This window comes from Capricornis sumatraensis, chromosome 17 (genome assembly GCF_032405125.1).
Source record: "Capricornis sumatraensis isolate serow.1 chromosome 17, serow.2, whole genome shotgun sequence".
Lineage (NCBI taxonomy): Eukaryota > Metazoa > Chordata > Mammalia > Artiodactyla > Bovidae > Capricornis > Capricornis sumatraensis.
Window position 1 is genome coordinate 44,077,658 of NC_091085.1, and position 24,035 is coordinate 44,101,692.

General features: G+C 35.0%; 1 protein-coding gene across 3 annotated transcripts in view; it reads left to right on the forward strand.

Moving 5' to 3' along the window:
- FSTL5 (follistatin like 5) overlaps positions 1-24,035 on the forward strand; it is an 839,965-nt gene that overhangs the window by 608,760 nt on the left and 207,170 nt on the right. For all 3 annotated transcript variants that reach the window (XM_068990059.1, XM_068990060.1, XM_068990061.1), the window contains exon 7: positions 13,281-13,401. In XM_068990059.1, the coding sequence (XP_068846160.1) occupies positions 13,281-13,401 (121 nt within the window). The remainder of the gene's footprint in view (positions 1-13,280; positions 13,402-24,035) is intronic.

Consider the following 24,035-nt stretch of genomic DNA (forward strand, 5'->3'; position numbering starts at 1 on the left):
CTATGTACTTGAAGTGTGTTGATTTAACATTTAGTAGATATTTTTAAAATTTTATTTATTTATTTATTTTTGGTTGGGCTGAGTCTTTGTCGCTGCATGCACGTTTTCTCCAGTTGTAGAGAGCATCCGCTCTGTATAAGAAATAGGGCAAAAATTATAATTGACAATTAGTTATAACATAGGATATTAATTCCAGTAAAAAAAGAAATTACAGAAAATTATAAATATGTTTCTAAATTTTACAGAAATATATGTCCATATAAACACATTCCATGGCTATTGTCGGGCCCTTGGGACGGGCTTGTACAAATGAAGGGCTCTGAAATGTAAACTCTGTCAGTTTCAAGGCACATCTGACTCTGCATGTATGCAAAATACCTTAAAGAGTGGTTCTGTAAAAGTGATTGATATTTTTGCTTATTTTTATTACTTACTATTATATTGATGGAAACTTTTTGTGAGCAATTTTCTTAAGAAGATGAAATATAATTTATATAATTATTTACATATATCTCAAATAATATTGTTATTCACAGTTTTTTATCATTTTGATTTTTCCACCAATAATCAAAATTTTGTTTTTTTGTTTGTTTTTCAAAGTATTTCTCACTCATATTAGTTTACTGTTCTATTCTATTTCTTTAAATTAATACAAAATCTTTGCTTTAAGAAAAAAGTTATTAAAAGAAGTATATTGACCAAATTGAATTTTTATTATTTGATTTTATCATTCACTATGCTTTTAATTGGTGATAGATTAAACATCTAAGAAAAAAGACTGGAAAGAAACTTCCATAATTTTTAGAAAACCATATAAATTATAAGATTATAGAACTTTCATCAATTTCAATATATAGATCCTATCTTAAACTGCTTTTAGTACATTTTATGAAAATATATTTTGTACACGTAAAAATCTAGTAAAATAACTTTCACAATATTACAAAGTAAAAGCATACTAGCATAACTGAAATTAGAAAGGAAATTAATGTCTGTGTATATCAAAACAGTGTATATTACATGGAAAACCTCATTTAAAGTCTAGTAATACTGGGACCATATAATTTGAAACGATCAGTAAAAGCATAATATGAAATAGGAAAGTACACTTAAATTCAAAATGTACCATTTTCTAATGGATGGGATTTATCTTTTAATCGTAACAAATATGTATGGATAAATGCAGGCCTTAAATTCTGCTGTTTTATTCTGGTATAATCTGACCTTATGTTTATTGCCATGTACATCCTGAATGATCACTGCCTGTCATCTACAGGTGATTAAACATTGCCATTACTACCCTTAAACCATTGATTATAGTCAATAAATAGTAGCTATAAACTGTTCAAATTTTAGATATGTGCTGCAGATTTTCCTTTTTTCTAATTCCCTTTTGTGCTGCCTTGAAGAATATAAGCAATCAACTCAACAAAATAAATGATTTTAGGTGTTTTTTTATTTTGTATTGACTCTCCAGACATTAGTGCCTTGAGGCGACTTTCTAATGGTATAGAGGTTCATAAAAATTTAATCACTGAAGAAATATTTATGGAGAATCTATTTGTAGCAAGATTATAAAGGTGTGTTGGGGATTTAGAATAAGTGCAAGATTTTGTCTCTGAATTCAAGTAGTATCTGTTCTAAAGCCATAACTTTCAACCGTGGCCAAGCATCCAAGTCACACAGTTGTTTGAATCTATTTAAGACTGGAAAAACTGCTGAGAAAATGAAATGAGAAGAGTAGAAATGATAAATCAGGATGCAGGTAAAGTATAGGGTTGATGTAACAGTATGAAAAAACTCCACAAGTAATTTTGAAGTTTACCTAAAATACTGAATAATTGGGACAGGAATATGGTTTAAGAATTGTGTGGGACTTTCCTGGAGGTTCACTGGTTAAGGTTTTGCCTTCCGATGCAGGAAGTCTGGGTTTGATCCCTGATTGTGGATCATGGCATCTGGTCCCATCACTTCATGGCAAATAGATGGGGAAACAGTGGAAAGAGTATCAGACTTTATTTTTTGGGGCTCCAAAACCACTGCAGATGGTGACTGAAGTGAAGTGGAGTGATCATCCCCAAATTATCAGCATATTTCAATTTTCTTCTATATAAAATGAAGCTAACAGTAGAACATTTTTAAAAAGTTGCTTAAGGATAAAATTTGATAATTTATTTAAATTATTTATCACAGCATGTGACATAGTTAAGTGTTCAATAAATATTTATTGAGTTGTATTATAAATGTTGTGAAGCAATCTGTGTTTCATTTGAAGGGGTAAGACACTCCTGTTTAGTCAGAAATGCTATTTGAGAAGGTGATTATAAAATGATATATTGAAACAAATTGAGTCTGAAAGATTTTGCTTCTACTTGAAAGAAACAGGAAAAAATATGAAAAAATATAGAAACTAGAAGGGGTCACACAGTATGCTAATTTAGAAAATATCTAAGTTAAAGGGACTTCACATTGCAGAATAATACATAGAAAAATAAAATAATAACCATTCCAAAGGTTATATTCTTGGAAAATTTTCACATCATTGGGTGAAAGAATCTTGATTATAGTAATTTGGAAAGGACAGTGTTTTCTAGGTAGTTATATAGGAAAACATCTGGAAAAGTTGTTTATTTCAGGTTTTGTGGATATTTAAAAATATGAGGACCTACTCTATGGCACATGGGACGCTGCTCAACATTATATGGCAGCCTGGATGGGAGGGGAGTTTTGGAGATAATGGATATGTTTGTGTATGGCTGAATTCTTGCTCTATTCATCTGAAACTATCACAACATTGTATGTTAATCAACTATGTGCATGCCTGCTAAGTCACTTCAGATGTGTCCAACTGTTTGCAACCCCATGGACTGTAGTCCGCCAGGCTCTTCTGTCCACAGGATCCTCCAGACTATAATACGGGAGTGGGTTACCATGCCCACCTCCAGGAGATCCTCCCAACCCAGGAATCGAACCCACATTTCTTACATTTTCTGCATTGACAGGTGGGTTCTTTACCAATAACACCATCTGGGAATCAGCTATATTCCAGTACAAAATAAAAAGTTTTTTAAAAAGTGTTATTTGAAAATTGCCTTTAAGACATGTGTGTGCAGTTTGGCATAAATAAATATAAACATAATTACACATATTAGACATACTTTGGGTTTTTATGCTGATTTCCATTTATTCTTGTCCAGTGAGGGATTTCACCTTTGTTCTGACTTGGTCTCCCTTAATCTATTCTGCTGTGAGGAGTCCTTCCTGTACGTGCATGTTCTACGTGCTTGCTTGCCTTACGTTAACTGAGAATCTTACTGTTACATTTCAGGTTATCAAGAGTTATGTTTGGCTTATAATGTTTCTCAAGATATTTTAATTCTATCATCCTTAATTGATCTCTACAGATGTTTGGCTTTTCCCCATATTATACCAACTGCATGTCACCTACCTGCTTCAGTGTTAACCTGAGGAATAATTCTGGCCTTTCTGTTTGGCGTTTCTGCTCTGTAGCCTAGGAGGGGGTGTAGAATCCCTGTTTTAAATGGTAACCCATGGTTGTGTAGGGGATGCTATGACACATTGGTGTCACACACTGACATTCTTGTTAGGGTTAAATCTCTAAATCCTCTCCTATCAAGCAAGACATAAGGCTTTTCCTGCAAGTCCGTGAGATCCCCCTGGGAGGTGCCAAAACATGATATGCCTAATCTCTTATACTGGGTTGGCCAAAATATTCACTCATTTTTTCCACAAAATGGCTCTAGTAGGGCTTAGTTTTCTTGAACTTCATTTGAAGCATTTTTGTAAGATTGTATTATGAGCTGCTGTATCAGTGTGCATTAAAAAAATCGAAATATGTGAATTTTTGTGTAGCAATTTTAATAGTGAATACAGAAGCAAAAACATTTTTGGCATATTATGCTTTATTATCTCAAGAAAGATAAAGTGTAACCAAAACACACACACATACACACACACACAAAATGAATTGTACAGTGTATAAAGAAGGTACTATGATGAATCGACTTTGTCAAAAGTGGTTTGTGAAGTTTTACCCTGGGGATTTCTTGCTGCGTGATGCTCCATGATTTGGGAGACCAGTTGAAGTTGATGGAGAGCAAATTGAGACATTCATTGAGAACAATCAAAATAATCAACATCATTTTATGTGAGAGATAATCAATATTCAAATCAAGCATTGGAAATCATTTATACCTGTTTGATTATGTTAATTGCTTTGATGTTTGGGTTGCACATAAGTTAAGCCAAAAAAATAAGCCACTTGACTGCATTTCCATACATGATTCTCTAAACATAAGGAAAATATTCCATTTTTAAAGCAAATTGTGACAGGCAATGACAAGTGCATACTGTGGGAAAAAAGAGATTGTAAGGCAATAGAACTGAACCATCACCAACCAAACCAAAGGCCAGTCTTTATGCAAAATTGATGCGTATATTCTGGGATTGGAAGGGAATCCTCTATTATGAACTCCTTCTGGAAAACCAAGCAATTATTTCCCAACAAGTACTGCTCCAAGTTAGACCAAATAAAAACAGCACTTAATGAAAAGTGTCAAAAATTATTCAACAGAAAATGCATAATCTTCCATTAAGATAATGCAAAACCACATGTTTCTTTGATGATGAGGTAAAAACTTTTATAGCTTGGCTAGGAAGTTCTGATTCATCTGCCTTATTAACCAGACATTGGACCTTCAAATTTCCATTTATTTAGTCTTTACAAAATTCTCTTAATGGAAATAATTCCAATTCCCTGGAAGACTGAAAAAGGTACCTGGAACAGTTCTTTGCTCAAAAAGATAAAAAGTTTGGGGAAGACAGAATTATAAAGTCACCTGAAAAATAGCAGAAGATTGCGGAACAAAGTGGTGAAGATGTTCAATAAATTTCTTAATGAGAATGGAAAATATCTCTTTTATTTTTACTCAAGACCTAAGGAACTTTTTGGCCAACCCAATGGTTACAGTTGAGAAAAAGAGGTAACAATGAATAGTCATTTCATTATAAAAAAATTTGAAATGAAATTATAAATGCTTAGATATAATTGTTATAACAATAAGAACATGAGAATAAATGTTGCCTTAAGAGGAGATATTACAAATTACACTTTAAGAGGAGGGAGTGAATCAGCACCTTATTTCTTTATTTTCTGTTGTTGAGAAAGCAGGGAGACTGTTGAGTTATTTTGAACGCTGCTGTTTTGTGACCTCAGGAGATCTGTCCAGGTTCCCTTCTTCCATTTTCATCATACACTTCCACTGTATCTCTAGCTTCTTTTCTTCAAACCTACCAGGATATTTGATCTCTGTTTTGGACATTTTGTTTTCACTTTCTTCTTTATTCTTTAAATCACTAGGTCAATCTATGATTGGCAAGGCAGGTACCATGTATAGGGGTTTAAAGCCCACATTCTGGAATAAGCCTACCCAGTTTTTCAAACCTGAATCTATTTACTAATTAAGGGCCAAGTGAAATTTAGGGAATGACTTAACTTATCAGTATCTTCTGCTATCAAATGGCTGGATTTTAGAAGTCTCTTCTCATAGATTTGGTTTACAGGTTGAATATGTCAATATTTATGAATTAGAGCAATTTCTGACATAACTGCTTTGCAACTAAGGATTAAAATACATTTATGCATTGTTATTTTTATTTTGCATAGATATCCTGTGGTTTATTATCTTTTAATGCTTACAATATTTTGTAGTTCAGAGTGTTTCTTCTTTATATAAACATATTGATTATTCCTTCTTTCTAGATTTATAAATTGTTCCATACTCATAAAGATGTCATTAGACAAGGTGATACACAGTTTTATTTTAATATGTTACATTTAGCATATTTATGTATTCCATGCATAAATTATTTAATAGCAGTTTTATTGAAATGTAATTTTCATATGATAAAACTAACCCCTTTAAAATATGTAAATTAGTGGTTCTTGGTATATTCACAGAAGTTTTCAGTCATCATTGTGATTACAGTTTAGAATAGTATGACTCCATATATATTAGAAGTCGTATCCCATCATTCCATCCCCTCAGCTCCTGATAACCACTAATCTCTACCTGTATGGATTTGGCTATTCTGAATATTTCATACAAATAGACTCATACAATTTGAGACTTTTTTTCCATTTAGTGTGTTTTCAATATTCATTTATGTTGTAGTATATATCTGTATCTTTTCCTTTTAAGTAGAAAATTGTTCTATTGTATATAGATGTATGATTTTGTGTTTGTCCATTCAACAGTTCATAGGCATTAGAGTTATTTTCACTTTTAGGTTACTTTGAACATTCATGTTCAGTTTATGTATAGTCTTATGTTTTTGTTCTGTTAAATATATGCCTAGAAGTGAATTTTTTATACATATAATTACTCTTTAACTTTTTAAGGAACTGCCAAAGGATCCAAGTATATGCACAATTCTCATCAGCAAAGTCTGAAGCTTCCTGTTTTTCTACACCCTTCCAATATTGTTACTATCCATCTTTTTAATTTTAGTCATTCCAACAAGTTTTAAGTTGTATCTCATCGAGATTTTTATTTTCATTTTCCTAGTGACTAATGATGCTAGATTTTTTTAATTATGTGCTTATTGCTCATTTGTAAATCTTTCTTGAGACGTACTATTCAAATCCTTTATCCATTGTTTCGATTTGATTAGGTGTCTTTTTAATGTTCAGTTATATAGTTCTTTACATATTTTGGATACAAGATTCTTATGAAACAAATAATTCAAAAACATTTTCTCCTCTGAAGGGTATTTTTTAACTTTTTGAATAGTGTCCTTTGGGGAACAGAAGTTTTTTTAAAAATTAATTTTGTTAAAGTCTAATGCATCCAATTTCTTTACTTTGCTTATGTGGTTACTGCAGTCTTTGCTCAGGTACCTAGTGGTGAGCTAATTACTGGATAGAGACTTAATTAAAAGCTTTGAATCAATATGTGTTCCAGACTTTGGCATGATGCTCTTTTTTTTTTTTTTTTTTTTTTTTGATTGGAGGTAAATTGCTTTACTATGTTCGGTTGGTTTCTGCCATACAGCAACACAAATAAGCCATAATTAGACATATTAGACCCTCCTCCCTCCATTCCATCACTCTGGATCATCACAGGGTATCAGGCTGGGCTCCCTGTATTATATAGCATTTCTCATTAGCTATCTATTTTATACTGTATATATGTCAATCCTGTTTTCTCCATTCATCCAACTCTCTCCCTCCCCACTGTGTCCACAGGCCCATTCTCTGTATCTACATCTCCATTCCTTCCTCGCAAATAGGTTCATCAATACCATTTTTTTAGATTTAATATATATATACATTAATATATGATATTTGTTTTTCTCTTTCTTATCTACTTCATTCTATATAACAATTCTAGGTTCATCCACCTCACTAAAACTGACTGAAATTCATTCTTTTTTATGGCTGAGTAGTATTTCATTGTATATATGTAACACATCTTCTTTATCCATTCATCTGCCAATGGACATCTAGGTTTTCATGTCCTAGTTATTGTAAATATTGTTGCTATGAACACTGAAGTACATGTATCACTTTCAATTATGGTTTTCTCAGGGTATATGCACACTAGTAGAAACACTATTTCATATGTAGTTGTATTCCTAGTTTTTTAAGGAGTCTCCATACTGTTCTCCATAGTGACTGAATCAATTTACATTCCTACCAACAGTGCAAGAGGGTTCCCTTTTTTCCTCATTGTCTTCAGCGTTTATTGTCTGTAGATTTTTTGATGATGGCCACTCACACTGGTGTGAGGTGATACCTCTTTGGGTTTTGATTTGCATTACTCTAATAATTAGTGACGTTGAACATATTTCCTGTGTTTACTGGCTATCTGAATGTCTTCTTTGGAGAAGTGTCTGTTTAGGTCTTCTATCCACTTATTGAATGGGCTGTTTCTTTTTCTGATATTGAGCTATGGGATCTGCATATATACTCTGGACATTAATTGTTTGTCAGTTGTGTGGTTTGCAATTATTTTCTCCTGAATTCTGAGGGTTGTCTTTTCATGTTGTTTACTGTTTCCTTTGCCCTGTGGCTCAGACGGTAAAGCATCTGCCTGCAATGTGGGAGACCCGGGTTCGATTCCTGGTTCGGGAAGATCCCCTGGAGAAGGAAACGACAGCCCACTCCAGCACTCTTGCCTGGAAAATGCCATGGATGGAGGAGCCTGATAGGCTATAGTCCATGGGGTCGCAAAGAGTCGGACACTACTGAGAGACTCCACTTTCACTTTGCTGTGCAAAAGCTTTTAAGTTTAATTAGGTCCTTTTTTTTTTTTTTTCCATTACTCTAGGAGATGGTTCAAAGAGGATCTTGCTGTCATTATGTCAAAGAGTGCACTGCCTATGTTTTCCTCCAAGAGTTTTATAGTTTCTGGCCTTAACATTTAAGTCTTTATATCCATTTTGAGTTTATTTTGTTTATGGAATTGGCAATTGTTCTAGTTTCATTCTTTTACATTTAGCTGTCTAGTTTTCCCAGCACCACTTATTGAAGAGTCTGTCTTTTCTCTAAGGATAAGGTGTCCATAAGTGTGCAGGGTTATCTCTGAGCTTTTTAATCTTGTTCCATTAGTCGCTATTTCTGTCTTTGTGCCAGGACCATATTGTCTTGATGACTGTAGTTTTGTAGTATTGTCTGAGGTCAAGAAGGCTGATTCCTCCAGCTCCATTTCTCTTTGTCAGATTGCTTTGGCTATTCAGGGTCTTTTGTGTTTCCACACAAAGTGTGAACTTGGTTGTTCTAGTTCTGTGAAAAATGCCAGTGGTAGTTTGATAGGGATTTCATTGAATCTATAGATTGCTTTGTGTAATATAGTCATTTCACAATATTGATTCTTCCAATACAAAAAACTTGATATATCTCTCCATACGTTTGTGTCAACTTTGATTTGTTTCATCAGTGTCTTAAAGTTTTCTACAAACAAGTCTTTTGTCTCTCTAGGGAGGTTAATTTCTGTATATTATTCTTTTTGTTGCAATGGTTAATAGGATTGTTTCCTTAATTTCTCTTTCTGATTTTCATTGTAGTGTATAGGACTGAAAGAGATATCTGTATATTAATTCTATATCCTGAAACTTTACTATATTCATTGATTAGCTTTAATAATTTCCTAGTGGCATCTTTAAAGTTTTCTATATATAGTATCATGTCATCTGCAAACCTGGGAGAAGGGAAGGGCTACCAACTCCAGTATTCAGGCCTAGAGAATTTCATGGGATCTCAAAGAGTTGGGCATGACTGAATGACTTTCACTTATCGGCACAGTGAGAGTTTTGCTTCTTTTTCAATCTGGATTCCTTTTATCTCTTTTTCTTCTCTGATTTCTGTGGTTAGGAAATCTAGAACAATGTTAAATAACAGTGTCAAAAGTGGCACCCTGGTCTTGTTCCTGTTCTTAGAGGAAATGCTTTCAGGTTTTCAACATTGAAGATAATGTTTTCTGTGGATTTTTGGTATATAGCCTTTATTATGTAAAGGTATGTTGCTGGGAGAAATATCAATAACCTCAGATATGTAAAGAACCTCTTGATGTAAGTGAAAGAGGAGAGTGAAAAAGTTGGTTTAAAACTCATTCAGAAGAGTAAGATCATGGCATTTGGTCCCATCACTTCATGGCAAATAGATGGGGAAACAATGGAAACAATGAGAGACTTTATTTTTTGGAGCTCCAAAATCACTGCAGATGATGATTGCAGCCATGAAATTAAAAGAGACTTACTCCTTGGAATAAAGGTTATGACTAACCTAGACAACATATTAAAAAGGTCCATCTAGTCAAGGCTGTGGTTTTTCCAGTAGTCATGTATGGATGTGAGAGTTGGAGTATAAAGAAAGCTGAACACCAAAGAATTGATGCTTTTGATCTGTGGTGTTGAAGACTCTTGAGAGTCCCTTGGACTGCAAGGAGATCCAACCAGTCCATCCTAAAAGAAATCAGTCCTGAATATTCATTGGAAGGACTGATGTTGAAGCTGAAACTCCAGTACTTTGGCCACCTTATGCAAAGAGGTGACTCATTAGAAAAGACCCTGATGCTGGGAAAGATTGAATGCAGAAGAAGTGAACAGAGGATGAGACGATGGATGGCATCACCAACTCAATGGACGTGCATTTGAGTAGGCTCTGGGAGTTGGTGATGGACAGGGAAGCCTGGTGTGCTTCAGTCTATGGGGTCACAAAGAATCAGACATGACTGATCGACTGAACTGAACTGATGTTACATCTACACCTACTTTCTGGAGTTTTGGTGTGTTTTTTTGTTTGTTTTTTTTTTTTTTTATTTTGTTTATCATAAATGTGTGTTGAATATTGTCAAAAAGCTGTCTCTGCATCTTTTGGGATAATCATACATTTTTATATTTCAATTTGTTAATATGGTGTTTCACATTGATTGGTTTGTGTATACTGACGAATCCTTGCATCCCTGGGTTAAAGCCTGCTTGATCATGATGTACGATCCTTCTATTGTTGCATTCTATTTGCTGGTATTTTTTCAAGATTTTTGCATCTATATTCATCAGTGATATTGACCTGTAATATTCTTTTTTGTAATATCTTTGACTGGTTTTATTATCAGGGTGATAGTGGTTTTATAGAATGAGCTTGGGAGTGTTCTTCCTTCTGCAATTTTTTGGAAGAGTTTGAAGATAAGTTTTAGTGCTTTGCTAAATATTTGATAGAATTAATCTGTGAAGACATCTGGCCCTTGGTTTTTGTTTATCAGAAGTTTTTAGATTATAGTTTCTGTTTCCATTCTTGTGATTAGTGTGTTCATATTTTCTATTTCTTTCCATTTTAGTTTTGAAAAATTATGCTTTTTAAGAATTTGTCCATTTCTTCCAGATTGTCCATTTTATTGGCACATAGTTGCTCATAGCAATCTCATGATTCTTTGATTTTGCATTTCCTGTTATAACTTCTTTTTCATTTTTAATTTTACTGATTTGAGTCTTCTCCCTTTTGTTATTGATGAGTCTGGCTAATGGTTGGTCAATATGTTTATCTTCTTAAAGAACCAGCTTGTAGATTTATTCATCTTTGCTACTTTCCTTCATTTCATTTCCATTTATTTCTTCTCTGACCTTTATATTTTCTTTTCTTCTACTAATTTTTTTCCCTTTGTTGTTGTTGCTGTTGTTTTTCTTCTTATTCCTTTTCTAGTTGGTTTATGTGTAAGATTAGGTGGTTTATTTGTTTTCTCTTGTTTCTTGAAATAGGCTTGTATTGCTATAAACTCCGTCTTAACACTGTTTTTAGTGCATCCCACAGGTTTTGAGTTGTGTTTTCATTGTCCTTTGTTTCTAGATATTTTTGGATTTCTTTGATTTCTTCAGTGACCTGTTGGTCATTCAGAAATGTATTCTTTAGCATCCATGTGTTTGTGTTTTCTACATTTTTTTTTTTCCTGTAGGTGATATTTAATCTTATAGTGTTGTGGTCAGAAAAGTTACTTGAAATGATTTCAATTTTTTAAAACTAACCAAGGCATGATTCTACTCTTTTGCATAAAATATCCTATAGATATCAATTATGTCCAACTGATGTAATGTCATTTAATTCTTGTGTTTCCTTATTAATTGTCTGTTTCAATGATCTACCCATTTGTATGAGCAGAGTGATAAAGTCCCCACTATTATTGTACTACTGTCAGTTCCCCCTTTAATAGTTGTTAGCTTTTGCCTTATGTATTGCATTGCTCCTATGTTGGGTGTGTATATATTTGTAATGTTTATATCTTCTTGGGTTAATCCCTCGATCATATGTAGTGTCCAGTGCTCTATTTCTGTTTTGCATTATGCAATGAATACTTCTGCAAGTGTTACAAATCTGTCTAAGCCTTTGTTCTGCTTGTGTAGGGCCTCAAACTCAGATAGAGATGAGAAATTATGTATTCTGTCTTACTCTTAAAATGTAAAGAAAGTCTACATTTTCTAGTTATATACATAGTCTTGCACATTTCTGTGGGTTTCTAGATTCCTGGAATATGCGATCTTTTCAAACCCCTTTTTGGATACCTTCCAGTTTTCATTTTTAAGAGTTTTGATGTTCTTGTTATCTCCATTGCATATCTTTGCCATAGGAAGCTGTGCTGCTGCTGCTGCTAAGTCGCTTCAGTCGTGTCCGACTTTGTGCGACCCCATAGACAATGTTATACAAATGCTGATGTTTTCTCTTCAAAAACTAGTCTTAGGGCCAGGACTATTTACAGAGACTCAGCTCCAAGTCTTGCTCACAGAAAAGGTCATTAAAATGGAAATATTCAGGGAGCTGCTACATAGGTTAGACTGTGATGATTTTCTGAGGATGGGATCTTGGAAGAGTTTTAAATAGGTTCTTCCCTACTCTGAGGTTTGAGGTATGATGATTTTCACTGCTAGTCAAATCACAAAGTTGGTGGTCCAAGGCTTTTATGTAGCTGTGAAGACAGGGAAACTATCAGCCTCACTGTTCTTTCTGAGAGGCAGCCACTGTTTCCAGTAAACGCTCTGTGGGCTGGTGCAAGCCTTTGTCTATTTCCAAAGTTCTGAAAATTTATATTGAGATAATTTTTGCCAATATATTCATTGCCTTTATGAAAGCAAAGCTTTCTTGTCTTTACTGTTTCAGAGGTGTTTCTTGAATTTGATTTTGACAGGAAATGCAAGATTATTTGTTCTTTTTAAATGGTTACGAATGTTTCCTCATAAATTTGAAAGGCCACAGTCATTTCTGTCTAATGTACTGATTGTTCCCAGAAGGCTTGAAAAAATCGTGATCTATTCACATGGCTATAAATTCCATCTCTGAGACCACACTGCTTTAATATTTTTTCCTGGGTAAATATATAACTAAAGGGTATTAAAATTGCAAATGTGAAGAATGTAGTTAACAGCTGTTTGTTTTAGTTATAAATAAGAAAAAACATTGTAGGCTTTATTAATTAAAATGTAAGCTGAATTAGAATAAATATGTAAAAACTCAGTTATTTTATATAAGCTCATATATTTCAAATAAATACTAAGAAGTTATGCTTTTTTAAAAAAAAACTTAATTTGAAATCAGTAATTTTAGCCCATAAAGTCTTCCAAGTTTATTGAACTAACCACTAACAGTGGTCATTTCCATAATTTAAATATATTAATTTACTTTTTCTTGATTACACATTTTTAAAATGTGAACTGATAAAATATATTTTAAGGACAAATGGCTAATTCTATTTAATTTTGCCTTTTTTCTATAGGACTTTGGAGATGATGGGTCCTTGTATATAACCAAAGTCACCACAACTCACATGGGGAATTATACCTGCTATGCAGAGGGCTATGAAAACATCTATCAGACTCACATCTTCCAAGTGAATGGTAAGAAATGTGGGGTTGTTTTAATGGTCTTTTCTTCAGTAGATATTCAAAGACCATCCCAAATGATTAAGAAAGGCTAGTACTTTGGCCACCTGACGGGAAGAACTGACTCATTGGAAAAGACCCTGATGCTGGGAGAGATTGAAGGCAAGAGGAGAAGGGGACAACAGAGGATGAGACAGTTGAATGGCATCACTGACTCAATGGACATGAGTTTGAGTAAACTCCAGGAGTTGGTGATAGACAGGGAGGCCTGGCATCCTGCAGTCCATAGCGTCACAAAGAGTCAGACACGACTGAGGGACTGAACTGAACTGAACTGAGTTTTATAATTTCAATAATCAATTTAATTGCTATGAGCATTGGCCAAGTAGGCTGATAACAATTTTATAATCAATGCTTTATTTTATTTATGACTTAATTCAAATTTTCTTAATTGAATTGATGATATAGAATTGCATATATGATTCATTAATACACACTAATTAATCCCCATACAGATATATACATTAATTTACTCTATAGTTTACAAAAAGGAGGCAGAAATTTACTAGGCTTTCTGTAGGAACAGCAAGGTGGTTGGTGTGATTGGTATGAATTAAGAGGAGACTGGCAGGAATGACATTGGAGAGACAGCCTCCAGGCAGATCACATGAATCCCTGTACATAATTAAGAAATTGGATTCTGATTCTTATTATAGCCAGAATATCATTATATTATAACATTATAATATATTATTATATTAAGCATTTATTATTTGAAATGGCATGTTCTAATTTGTTTTAAAATGATTGGAAGCACTCAGATCTGTTTTTTTAAAAACTTTAGTAGTCTAGAGGAGAGATAAACATGGCTTATGATTGAGTGTTAATGATGAAAAGGTAAAAAGTGGCCAGATTGGGGATATTTTTTGAAAGTAGATTTGAAGAATGGCTTGTGAATATGAGAAGAAGAGAGCTTTGAAAAGAATGAACCCAAGGAATTTGAAGGCAGCACTTAGATCTATGGTCATAACGTCAACTGCAATGGGGAAGAAGCATATTTGGAGACTGAGTAAGATTAATGTTTTTTTTTTTTGTCTGTTTGTTTGTTTGTTTATTTGTTTCGACAAGTTAACTTCTATACAATTATCCAGATGGAAGTCAAGTATGCAGTTTAGAATGTAAGTCCGAAGATCAGAATGACAACGCAAAGTTGAATATTTTGATAATATCAGTGTGCATAGACTGGATTTAAAGTCTTAAATTGGAGCTTGATGAAGTCATTTTAGGATAAGTATAGTTGGATTTGAAGTCAGAGAACTGAGCCTTGAAGCTGAGGTTAACAATTGGAGAAATGAAGACTTAGAATGAGCACCCTATAAATCAAGAAAATATTGGAAAAAGAAGTTTGAAAAGGTTAGGGAGCTTATGGTTTTGTTACCAGATTCTTATAGATCTCACTCCTGCTGCCTGGGTTGGGGAGGGTTCGTTTTCTGGTCTGCTAAAGCAGAAAATAATGAAACCAAACCTGAGATTGACAAAACACAGGCTTTATTCAGTGGCCAAAGAATGGAAAAGTGGGAACTAAGTTCACAGATCAACTTCCTGCCTGCCTAATGAAAGGAATCTAATTTTAAAGAGTAAAGACAAAGGAAAGAGGGCTGAGGTGAATGATGAGAAAACATTTGCATTAGTCTACCAGGGAAGGCAGAGTAGGTTGCCACCCCCTTTTCTACTTTTTTGACCCATGGCCACTGACAGATGTGTCATTTAATAGGCTAATAAAATAAAATCAGTGTACAATAAGACTCAGGGTCTGTGGGAGGTCACGTTTGTTGCTATCTTGGTCCAAGCTTTCTCCATTTGTTTTTTGTTTGTTTATTTGTAACATCCTTTCTTATCTCTGGACCCTTTAATTTAAAGATTTATGTTAAATAAATCTTTCTAAAGCTGGAGGTTGATGGATTTTCATCAAAGACTTGGTATGACTCTGCCAATAGTTTAACTACTGTTGGCACTCCACAGAAGCAGATTTAGACCTTGGTTTCTGATGCAAACCCAGTTGTCATCTAGACATGGGTTAAGGCATAGAAGGACTTTCAAGGAAACTAGTGAAGAAAGCAGACAGGATATGAAGGAAGTGAAGCATGCTTGTTCCCAGTGGTCTCAGATATTTAAAGTAGGACATTCAGAGATAGCAACTATCCTGGAGGACACACAGTCCTGGGAACACAGGGCAAGTGTGTATGTGGGATGTTTGCTATGTGGGTGCTGCATCCATGAAGTGGTTGTTGTAGCAAGTTTGGCCATTGCCTCCCTCTTTGTTGTAATTTTTACTGGCTAGTAGATGAATTATCAAGACTGATGCATTGTGCTTTTTTGTTTTGAGCATATATATATATATACATAAATATATTAGGGAGAAACGTTCTCCAGTTTTGTTCTTGGCTAGCCATTCATTCCCTGGTGGCTCAGTGGTAAAGAATACACCTGCCAATGTAGGAGACATGGTTCCATCCCTGGGTTGGGAAGATCCCCTGCAGGAGGAAATGGCAAACCAGGCCAGTATTCTTGCCTGGAAAATCCCATGGAGAAAGGAGCCTGGCAGGATACAGTCCATGGGATTGCCAAAGAGTCGGACAAGTCTTAGCAACTAAACAACGACAATACTAAATAATCTCTTTTATTTAGAGCATCCTCACTTTCAGCCTGTGTTTATCCAGTCTAAGTGGCAGCTGTGTAAGAACTCTTGCTAGTTTGTTGAGCAGTGCATGGTACATGTTCTAAGTGGATCAGGATAACAGGAAAAAGTGTCAAAAATATAGAACTGGAGTTTTACCAGCACTCTCTAGAAGTTTGATTTAAAATCTTCATTTTGACAAGCTTCTCAAGTAATTGTGATGTAAAGCACGAGAACTATTCTGAATGGTTGCTCTTTCAAGTGTCTGCTTCCCATTCACATCTGATGTAAATTTCTTACATAACTCACTCATTTGCCATGCTCCAGCTGGGAAGCCCAGGAAGAAGGTTTTAAGCCAAACGGCAGGCATTTGTGTCATAAAATGTGCCCTGAGAGGTTCTGGGGAAATGAAGTGTTCTGATTTCATCCCTCCTGTGGATGAACTATTTACTCTGATCTCAGATTTTTCTCTGAAGATGGAATACAAGAATAAAGGAATAATGAGGTCTCAGAAAACACTGTGAATTTTCTGCCATTATCAGGCTTAGCATTACAAATTCAATATTAGCAGTGATTACCTTGATTGAGCACTAAGGTTTTCCTTTTTCTGGGAAGAAAGATTCCTAAATTTGGGATTAAAACTAGTCTTTTCCTATTTTCTCCTACTACATTTAATCTGCTTTGAAATTCTTGGTATAAATGTTTTTGTGAAAGGATGGGGTTTGCAAAGAGAAGCAATGATATTATGTAAATTGAAAGGGAACAAAGAGAGAACTGTGCCTTGACTGGAGAGTGATGTAGGATTAGGAGAAAGAATTTTATTAAAAAAATTGCAGATGTGATTATCTTTTATGTTGATGTGAATAATCCAATAAAAATTAAAAGTAGCTCATATCAGAGGAAAAGAGGAAAATTGTAGTAATCAAATCTTTTAAAAGTTGATATAATCTAGTACACAAATGGAAGAGTTGTTCTTTGAAAGATTGGCAGTTAATCTCTTTAAACCAGGAGGAAGACACTGGGGAAGATGCTCAGGGAGGGAGCATGAGAAAATCTTCTTTGCATTGCTTGGATTATTTCATGACATGAGGAATGCCAATTATTGAGGACGCAGAGTTGAGAGCTTTAGTGCTTTGAGGAGAAGAGAGGTATGTAGGAAGGACAATGAAAATAGCAGTATGTAGTTGGAATGTTGTTCGGACTTTTGGGTGTCCTTGAGATGATAAATATGGATATGTTTTTCTTCTGCTGTGGTTGGTTGTGCATTTGCAATCATAGAAAGAAGAGATTTGGATTTAACCGATATTTTATTTTGTCAGATGAGTAGGTGGGAGAGAGACAGGTACTAGAAATTTAAGCAAGTTGTTAAAGAATGATTATAGTGATGGACCACAGAATAAGTGATAAGGTAAGGAAGTGATAGGTAAGGCAGTAGGTGAGAACATGAGAAAGTGAAAGTGAAGTCGCTCAGTCGTGCCCAAATCTTTGTGACCCCGTGGACAGTAGCCTGCACCAAGCTCCTCCGTCCATGGGATTTTCAAGGCAAGAGTACTGGAGTGGGTTGCCATTTCCTTCTCCAGGGATCAAACCCAGGTCTCTCGCATTGCAGACAAACGCTTTACCTTCTGAGCCACCAGGGAGAAACAAATTGAAAAATTAACTGGTCAAATACTACCAGTACAGGGTACGAGAGAGAAAGAAATGTAAAACCTTCACTCAGAACGTCTTTTTAAGGTATCTGGCAATTTCTGTCTATTAAAAATACACTTCTTTAGATCAAGCATATATAAAGGAGTATATGGACCATTAAAATGTGATAGATGTTTAGAAACCCAGATGTTTAGATCTAACTTTCCAGTTCTGGCCTTAGCTGAGAGGGGGAAAAAGTGTTCATCAAATTCAACCACAACTGACTAAAAAAAGAAAAGCCCCTTGTTCTACTGCAATTTTTATCAACTGGGGAAGCAAATAAGTGTATTTTAAGGATCATTTTCTCATATTTAAGCTTATTTGAATAAGTAAAAATGCTGGGTAGAAAATGTCTTATGCATGTATTGGTAATAGATTATCTTCAGCAGCTGTAAGAAACACGCCAAATAACAGGGCTTGAGGGAGACACAAATGTGGTGTTCTTATGCATAAAAGAAGTCCAGATGAGGTGGTTCAGGAGGGCAATTCCACAACGCCATCACCATGTTATGCTTCCCCTACCTGTGCTTAGCATGTTGTTTCCTTTCTTAATGTTTCCAAGTGGAGGTGAAAATTCTAGTCATCAATTTCATATTTCAAGAAGGAAAAAGGAAGCAAGAGGAAGGAAAATAGTGCCTGACACCAAGAGCCCATTTTTAAAGAAACTTTAAAGAGAGTGCCAATAATAACTGCATTGGCTCTCTAAGTATAGAGATTGCAAAAGATGTTTCTTTGACACTGGGGTTTTGCCATTCACAACATTGAAGTGTTCAATTATTTAAAAGGAAAGAAGGAAGGAAGGTGAGAATAAATACTGAGTAAGTAACTAGTCCTGTTTATCACAAAGCATGCTGGTATGTCAACATATTATGCAAAAAAATAATAGAATAATAACTTTATAACAAAATATTTAGAAATGATAAGACTAGTTAAAAATAACAGCCTGCCAGTGATTTGCTAAAATGTGGTTTGTCTCTTTTCTTGATGTTTCCGTTTTCTTTATTTTATATTTATATTTGGCATAATAACTTTAAAGGTATGATTTGTATATAAGTAAATATACTAAAATTGAGATCACTCAGAACAGTTATAAGCTGATAACAAAGGAATGGTTGAAAAGGAACTGTGACACTGAAAAATACAATGAACATGCAAGGAAATGCAAATTAGACAAATAGCACTTTTATGGACCCAATAAATCTCTGAAACTAGTTTAACTCATTTTGCATTCTCCATCCACTTTTTAGAAAAGGTTAAAAAGAACTTTAGAAAATCAGGTTTTCATAGGAAATTTAACATATCTTAACAGTTTGTCAATTAGTAATAAAAATAAAATATATTATTGATTACCATAAAAACTTCTGCAAATACCACAAGGCATTGAAATTTGTTAAAGAGTGTTTTTGAAGTGCAAAGTCTATTTAAATATCCCAGAGTGCAGGCTAAATAAAAGTCTATCAATAGCCCTTTTTCTTTTCAAACAATACAAAATTAGATTATTGAAATACGAGAGTGCTTCTGTGTCCTTGCCAGAGGAAACATTATGTATAAATCAAAGGAGCTTAACTCTACCAGTGGAATTCATTTCATGCTTTTCTTTTTCTTTTTATACAAAGCGAATCGTCTTTAGACCTTCAGCTTAAGATACAGAATCTATGAAATTTTAAATGTCATTTGGTGTTTACACTACCCTCTGGGCAGAAAGCTCGTCCATATTCAAAATAGACCCATACGCATACAGTTATTTCTTTCTTGTTTATTGTTGAAGACCTCACACATAATATCAAGTGGATATTTTCCTACTCATGTCAAAAACTTCTGCAAAAAACTGCTGGCTTTATAGAATGTTTATGTAGAACATCCCTATTTGTCTCCTTCAGAGTTTGGAAACAACACTTGGAGTTAGTTATATAGATATCAAAGCATCACCTTCATTACTGGTAAAGCTTTGTAGATAAAGCAGCTTAAGTCTGGAGCAACAGTGGCTTGCTTTTTCTTGTATCATGAGACTGAATTTCCTCACCCAGTCTCAGGGAGGCTTCCCAACTAAGTTTTTAGCAAGGACAAAGTAAAGATGGGAATAAAAACTTCCTGTGAATAGTAAGGTCCAGAAAGCAGGGAGCAAAAAGGCCAAGTTCTTCCTCTCTCTTCTTCCCACTATGAGTAATCAGAGGATGATGAGAGAGAGGTTTTGAGAGTTACACTGGCTCAGTTATTCTCTAACTATGGTTCCTGGGCAAGCAGCACAAACAACTTATTTTATTTTTAATATTAAATTTGTTTTACTTAAATGTAGTTAATTTACTTTTTTGTGTTAGTTTCAGGTGTATAGCAAAGTGATTTAGTTATACATAATACACGTGAAAGTGAAACTGAAAGTTACTCAGCCATGTCCGACTCTTTGCGACCCCATGGACTATATAGTCCATGGGATTCTCTAGGCCAGAATACTGAAGTAGGTAGCTTTTCCCTAGCGGATCTTCCCAACCCAAGGATCAAACCCAGGCCTCCTGCATTACAGGTAGATTCTTAAAAGAATATATATATTCTTTTAAAAAATTTTTCCCATTACAGGTTATTTCCAGATATTAAATATAGTTCCACATGCTATACAATAGGACATTGATATTTATCTATTTTATACAGAGTAGTGTGCATCTGTTAAGGTTTCCTGGTGGTTCAGATGGTAAAGAATCTGCCTGCAATGCAGGAGACCGTGGTTCCATCCCTGGGTTGGGAAGATCCCCTGGAAAAGGGAATGACTAGCCACTCAGTATTCTTGCCAGGAGAATTCCAAAACAGAGGAGCCTGGAGGGTTACAGTCCATGGAGTTGCCGAGTCAGACATGACTGAGCAACTAACACTTAATACTACTGTGCATCTGTTAATCTTAAACTACTAATTTATCTTTCTCCCCCCTTTCCTCTTTGGTACCCATATGTTTGTTTTTGATGTCTGTGAGTCTATTTTTATTTTGTAAATAAATTTATTAATATAATTTTTTAAAATGCACATTCTCAGGGTGCCCTGAATGCCCTGAATGCCCTGGTCATGGGGTAAGAAGACCTGTGACAAACAAACCCTCCTGATGCCGGTTGGAGAACTACTGCAACAATTTGATTCCCCAGAGAATGTGATGCAGGAGTGTGTATCCTTCTTCAGAGTTTCCAGCTTTGTTCTCCTAATTTTGACTTGAAAATAAATATATAGGGAGTACCTGTTTCTTCAAGGGTTGAGATCAGACATACATCAAGTCAGTCTTCCCCTTAATTTTGATGATTGGCTCCAAACCTCACTCTCCCTTCTCAGGTGTGGTGGACATCCCCTGACAGCTGGTCGTGTAGGGATCTTTCTTCCACTCTCTTTAGTTAGGTCTTTACTTGACACAAGAAGCTTTGTCAACTGCACTCAGTGCATCCCAGGTGTACCAGGCATTGAATGCCCCCAGGTACAGTCCTTAATCAGTGGGGAACAAGAGTTGATGAGTAGGAAGCCCAGCTTCCAGCTCCTTAGTGGTTCCCGATTTCTCAATTCCTAAGGCACTGGAATTGAGCCTTTTTTGGTGCTGTTTTTCTTTCCTCTACCTTATTTTTCCTAATCTTTAACTTGTGCTTTCTGGGATCATTTCCCAGATCAACTATCCAAACTAAGTTCTATTCGTGGAGTGATTCTTGGGGATGCTCATACCTAAGGATGTCCTTCAGTATTCTTGCCTGGAGAATTTCATTGACAGAGGAACCTGGCAGGCTACAGTCTATGGAATTGCAAAGAGTCAGAGACAACTGAGCAACTATCATTTACTCACTAGCCTAATGACCATTGCTGCCTTTTTATAGCATCCCTGAGAACTGATGGTGGGTACCATATGTTTTCTTCCAAAAGGCTTTGAAATATGGTAGGACTGCACATTGGGCTTCCCCAGGTAGCTCAGTAGTAAAGAATTTGCCTGCCATGTAGGAGATAGAGGAGAGTTGAGTTAGATCTCTGGGTCAGGGAGATCCCCTGGAGGAGGGCATGGCAACCTACTCCAGTATTCTTGTCTAAAAACCCATGGACAGAGGAGCCTGGTGGGCTACAGTCCATGCAGTCACAAAGAGTCAGACATAACTGAAGTAGCTGATCATGGCAGGACAGTACATTAAGCCACTAATTCCAAAGCCTGAAGATTTTTTCTATTTCCCATGATACATTATGTCTAGTTATACTGTTCAAAAGGGCTTTTCAGAGCTTCTGCAATTAGATTAAATCATGATATCAAGATACTCCAATTATGCAATAGTGAGAGCATAATGTTCAAATTTTAATATATAATCTAATTATTAAATTCCCAGAGAGAAATAATACTTCAAAGATTAAAGTTTCAAAGAAATTAGTCCAAAGTAATTAATATCCAAAATTAAATTCTTATACCCTTGTGACATAAAGTCTAAAGAAAGTCTGAAAGCTTTAAGAACACGTAATATCTGAAGAATCAGGTCCCTCCCTAATTTCTCATTTTGTTTCCTTTAAGTGAAAGAGTTTTTGAAGTTTATAGTTTTGGGAGAACGTCAACATCTCTATCCTGGGATAATTCTCACTGAATTTAACTGTTCTGTCATGCTGCTAAGTTGCCTCAGTAGTGTCTGAACTCTGTGTGACCCCATAGATGGCAGCCCACCAGGTTCCCCCCATCCCTAGGATTCTCCAGGCAAGAACACTGGAGTGGGTTGCCATTTCCTTCTCCAAGACATGAAAGTGAAAAGTGAAAGTGAAGTCATTCAGTCGTGTCTGACTCTTTGCAACCCCATGGACTGCAGCCTACCAGGCTCCTCTGTCCATGGGATTTTCCAGGCAAGAGTTCTGGAGTGGGGTTCCATCGCCTTCTCCATGATATCTGTTTTCAGTGGTTGCATCAGCTCTTTTTTTCATAATTTTCTTATATTCTGCCTTCTGTTGGAGTACATATCTTTTAGATTTTTGTTTTTTATCTCAAAATTATTTATTAACTTGTTCTGGATTTTCCTGATGGCTCAGTGGTAAAGAATCTTCCTGTAATGCAAGAGCTGCAGGAGTTGAGGGTTTGATTCTTCAGTTGGGAAGATCACCTGGAGAAGGAAATGGCATCCCAGTTCAGTATTCTTTCCTGGGAAATCCTGTAGACAGAGGAGGCTGGTGGGCTACAGTCCATGGGATTGCAGAGTCAGACATGATTAGTGACTAAATAACAACCACCAAAAACTTCTCAACTGTAACTCTTTTTTGATTTTTAAGGTGTAACTGAAACTGTTCTCAACATACAGCTTTAATGTATTACTATGTATCTTCACAGATTTTACCACTTTACATAAAATATAAGAACTTTAACACAGTATACATTGATCTCTCTCCTTTCCATTCATTGTGGTAACATTGTCAAACGTTTTACTTCTACATATGTAATAAACCTCACAATACATTGCATTATTTTTACTCTAAATAGTCAAATGTCTTTCAAAAATTAAAAGAAAAAGAAAACAGACTTTTACCTGTATCCTTCCTAATCCCCTCATTATTTCACTTAAATCCAAATTTCTGAACTTTCCTTTAGCCTACGAAACATTATTTAGCCATGTGAAATTCAAATCTGTTCCTAATACTTTTTCTCAGCCATTTTGTTTAAAGACATTTTCATTTTTTCTTCATTAAAGAATGATTTCTACAGGATATTGAATTTGGAGCAGTTTTCCTTTTTCTTTTTCTTTCAACATTTTTCACATGTTATTCTATTGCTTTCAGATTTGTATAATATCTGATAAGACTTTTAGTTCAGTCCTTTTTTTCCATTTCTCTGGCTGTGTTTATCCCCATTGTGTTCATGTTTTTCTTTAAATCTTTAAGTATTGCCATACCAGATTGTTTTACCTTTTTTGCTAATTCATTTATGAAATTGTATGTGTCTGTTGACGAATACTTTTCTTGCATGTGAGTCAAATTTTCTGTCTTCTCATGTCTGTTGAAACATTTTTAAATTGATTGATAAAAACCATTGAGAGAGATTTGTTGGATACTTTTGAGAAGTATTGAATTTTGTTTTGACATTAATTTACTGTAAATCAGTTTTGCATTTTAGAGGTTTTTTTAACTTTATTTGAGTATTTATAGGCTAGAATTTATTTCATTATCTTTCTAAGATATCTTGTTTCTGGGGTCTATTAAGGTCTCCAATCTGGTTTTTCAGTTAGGTCTCTCCAGTCCACAAAACTACTTTGTGCAGTTTTAGTCTATGCATTGGACCAAAGCCCCACCACCCCCATTCAGATTACTA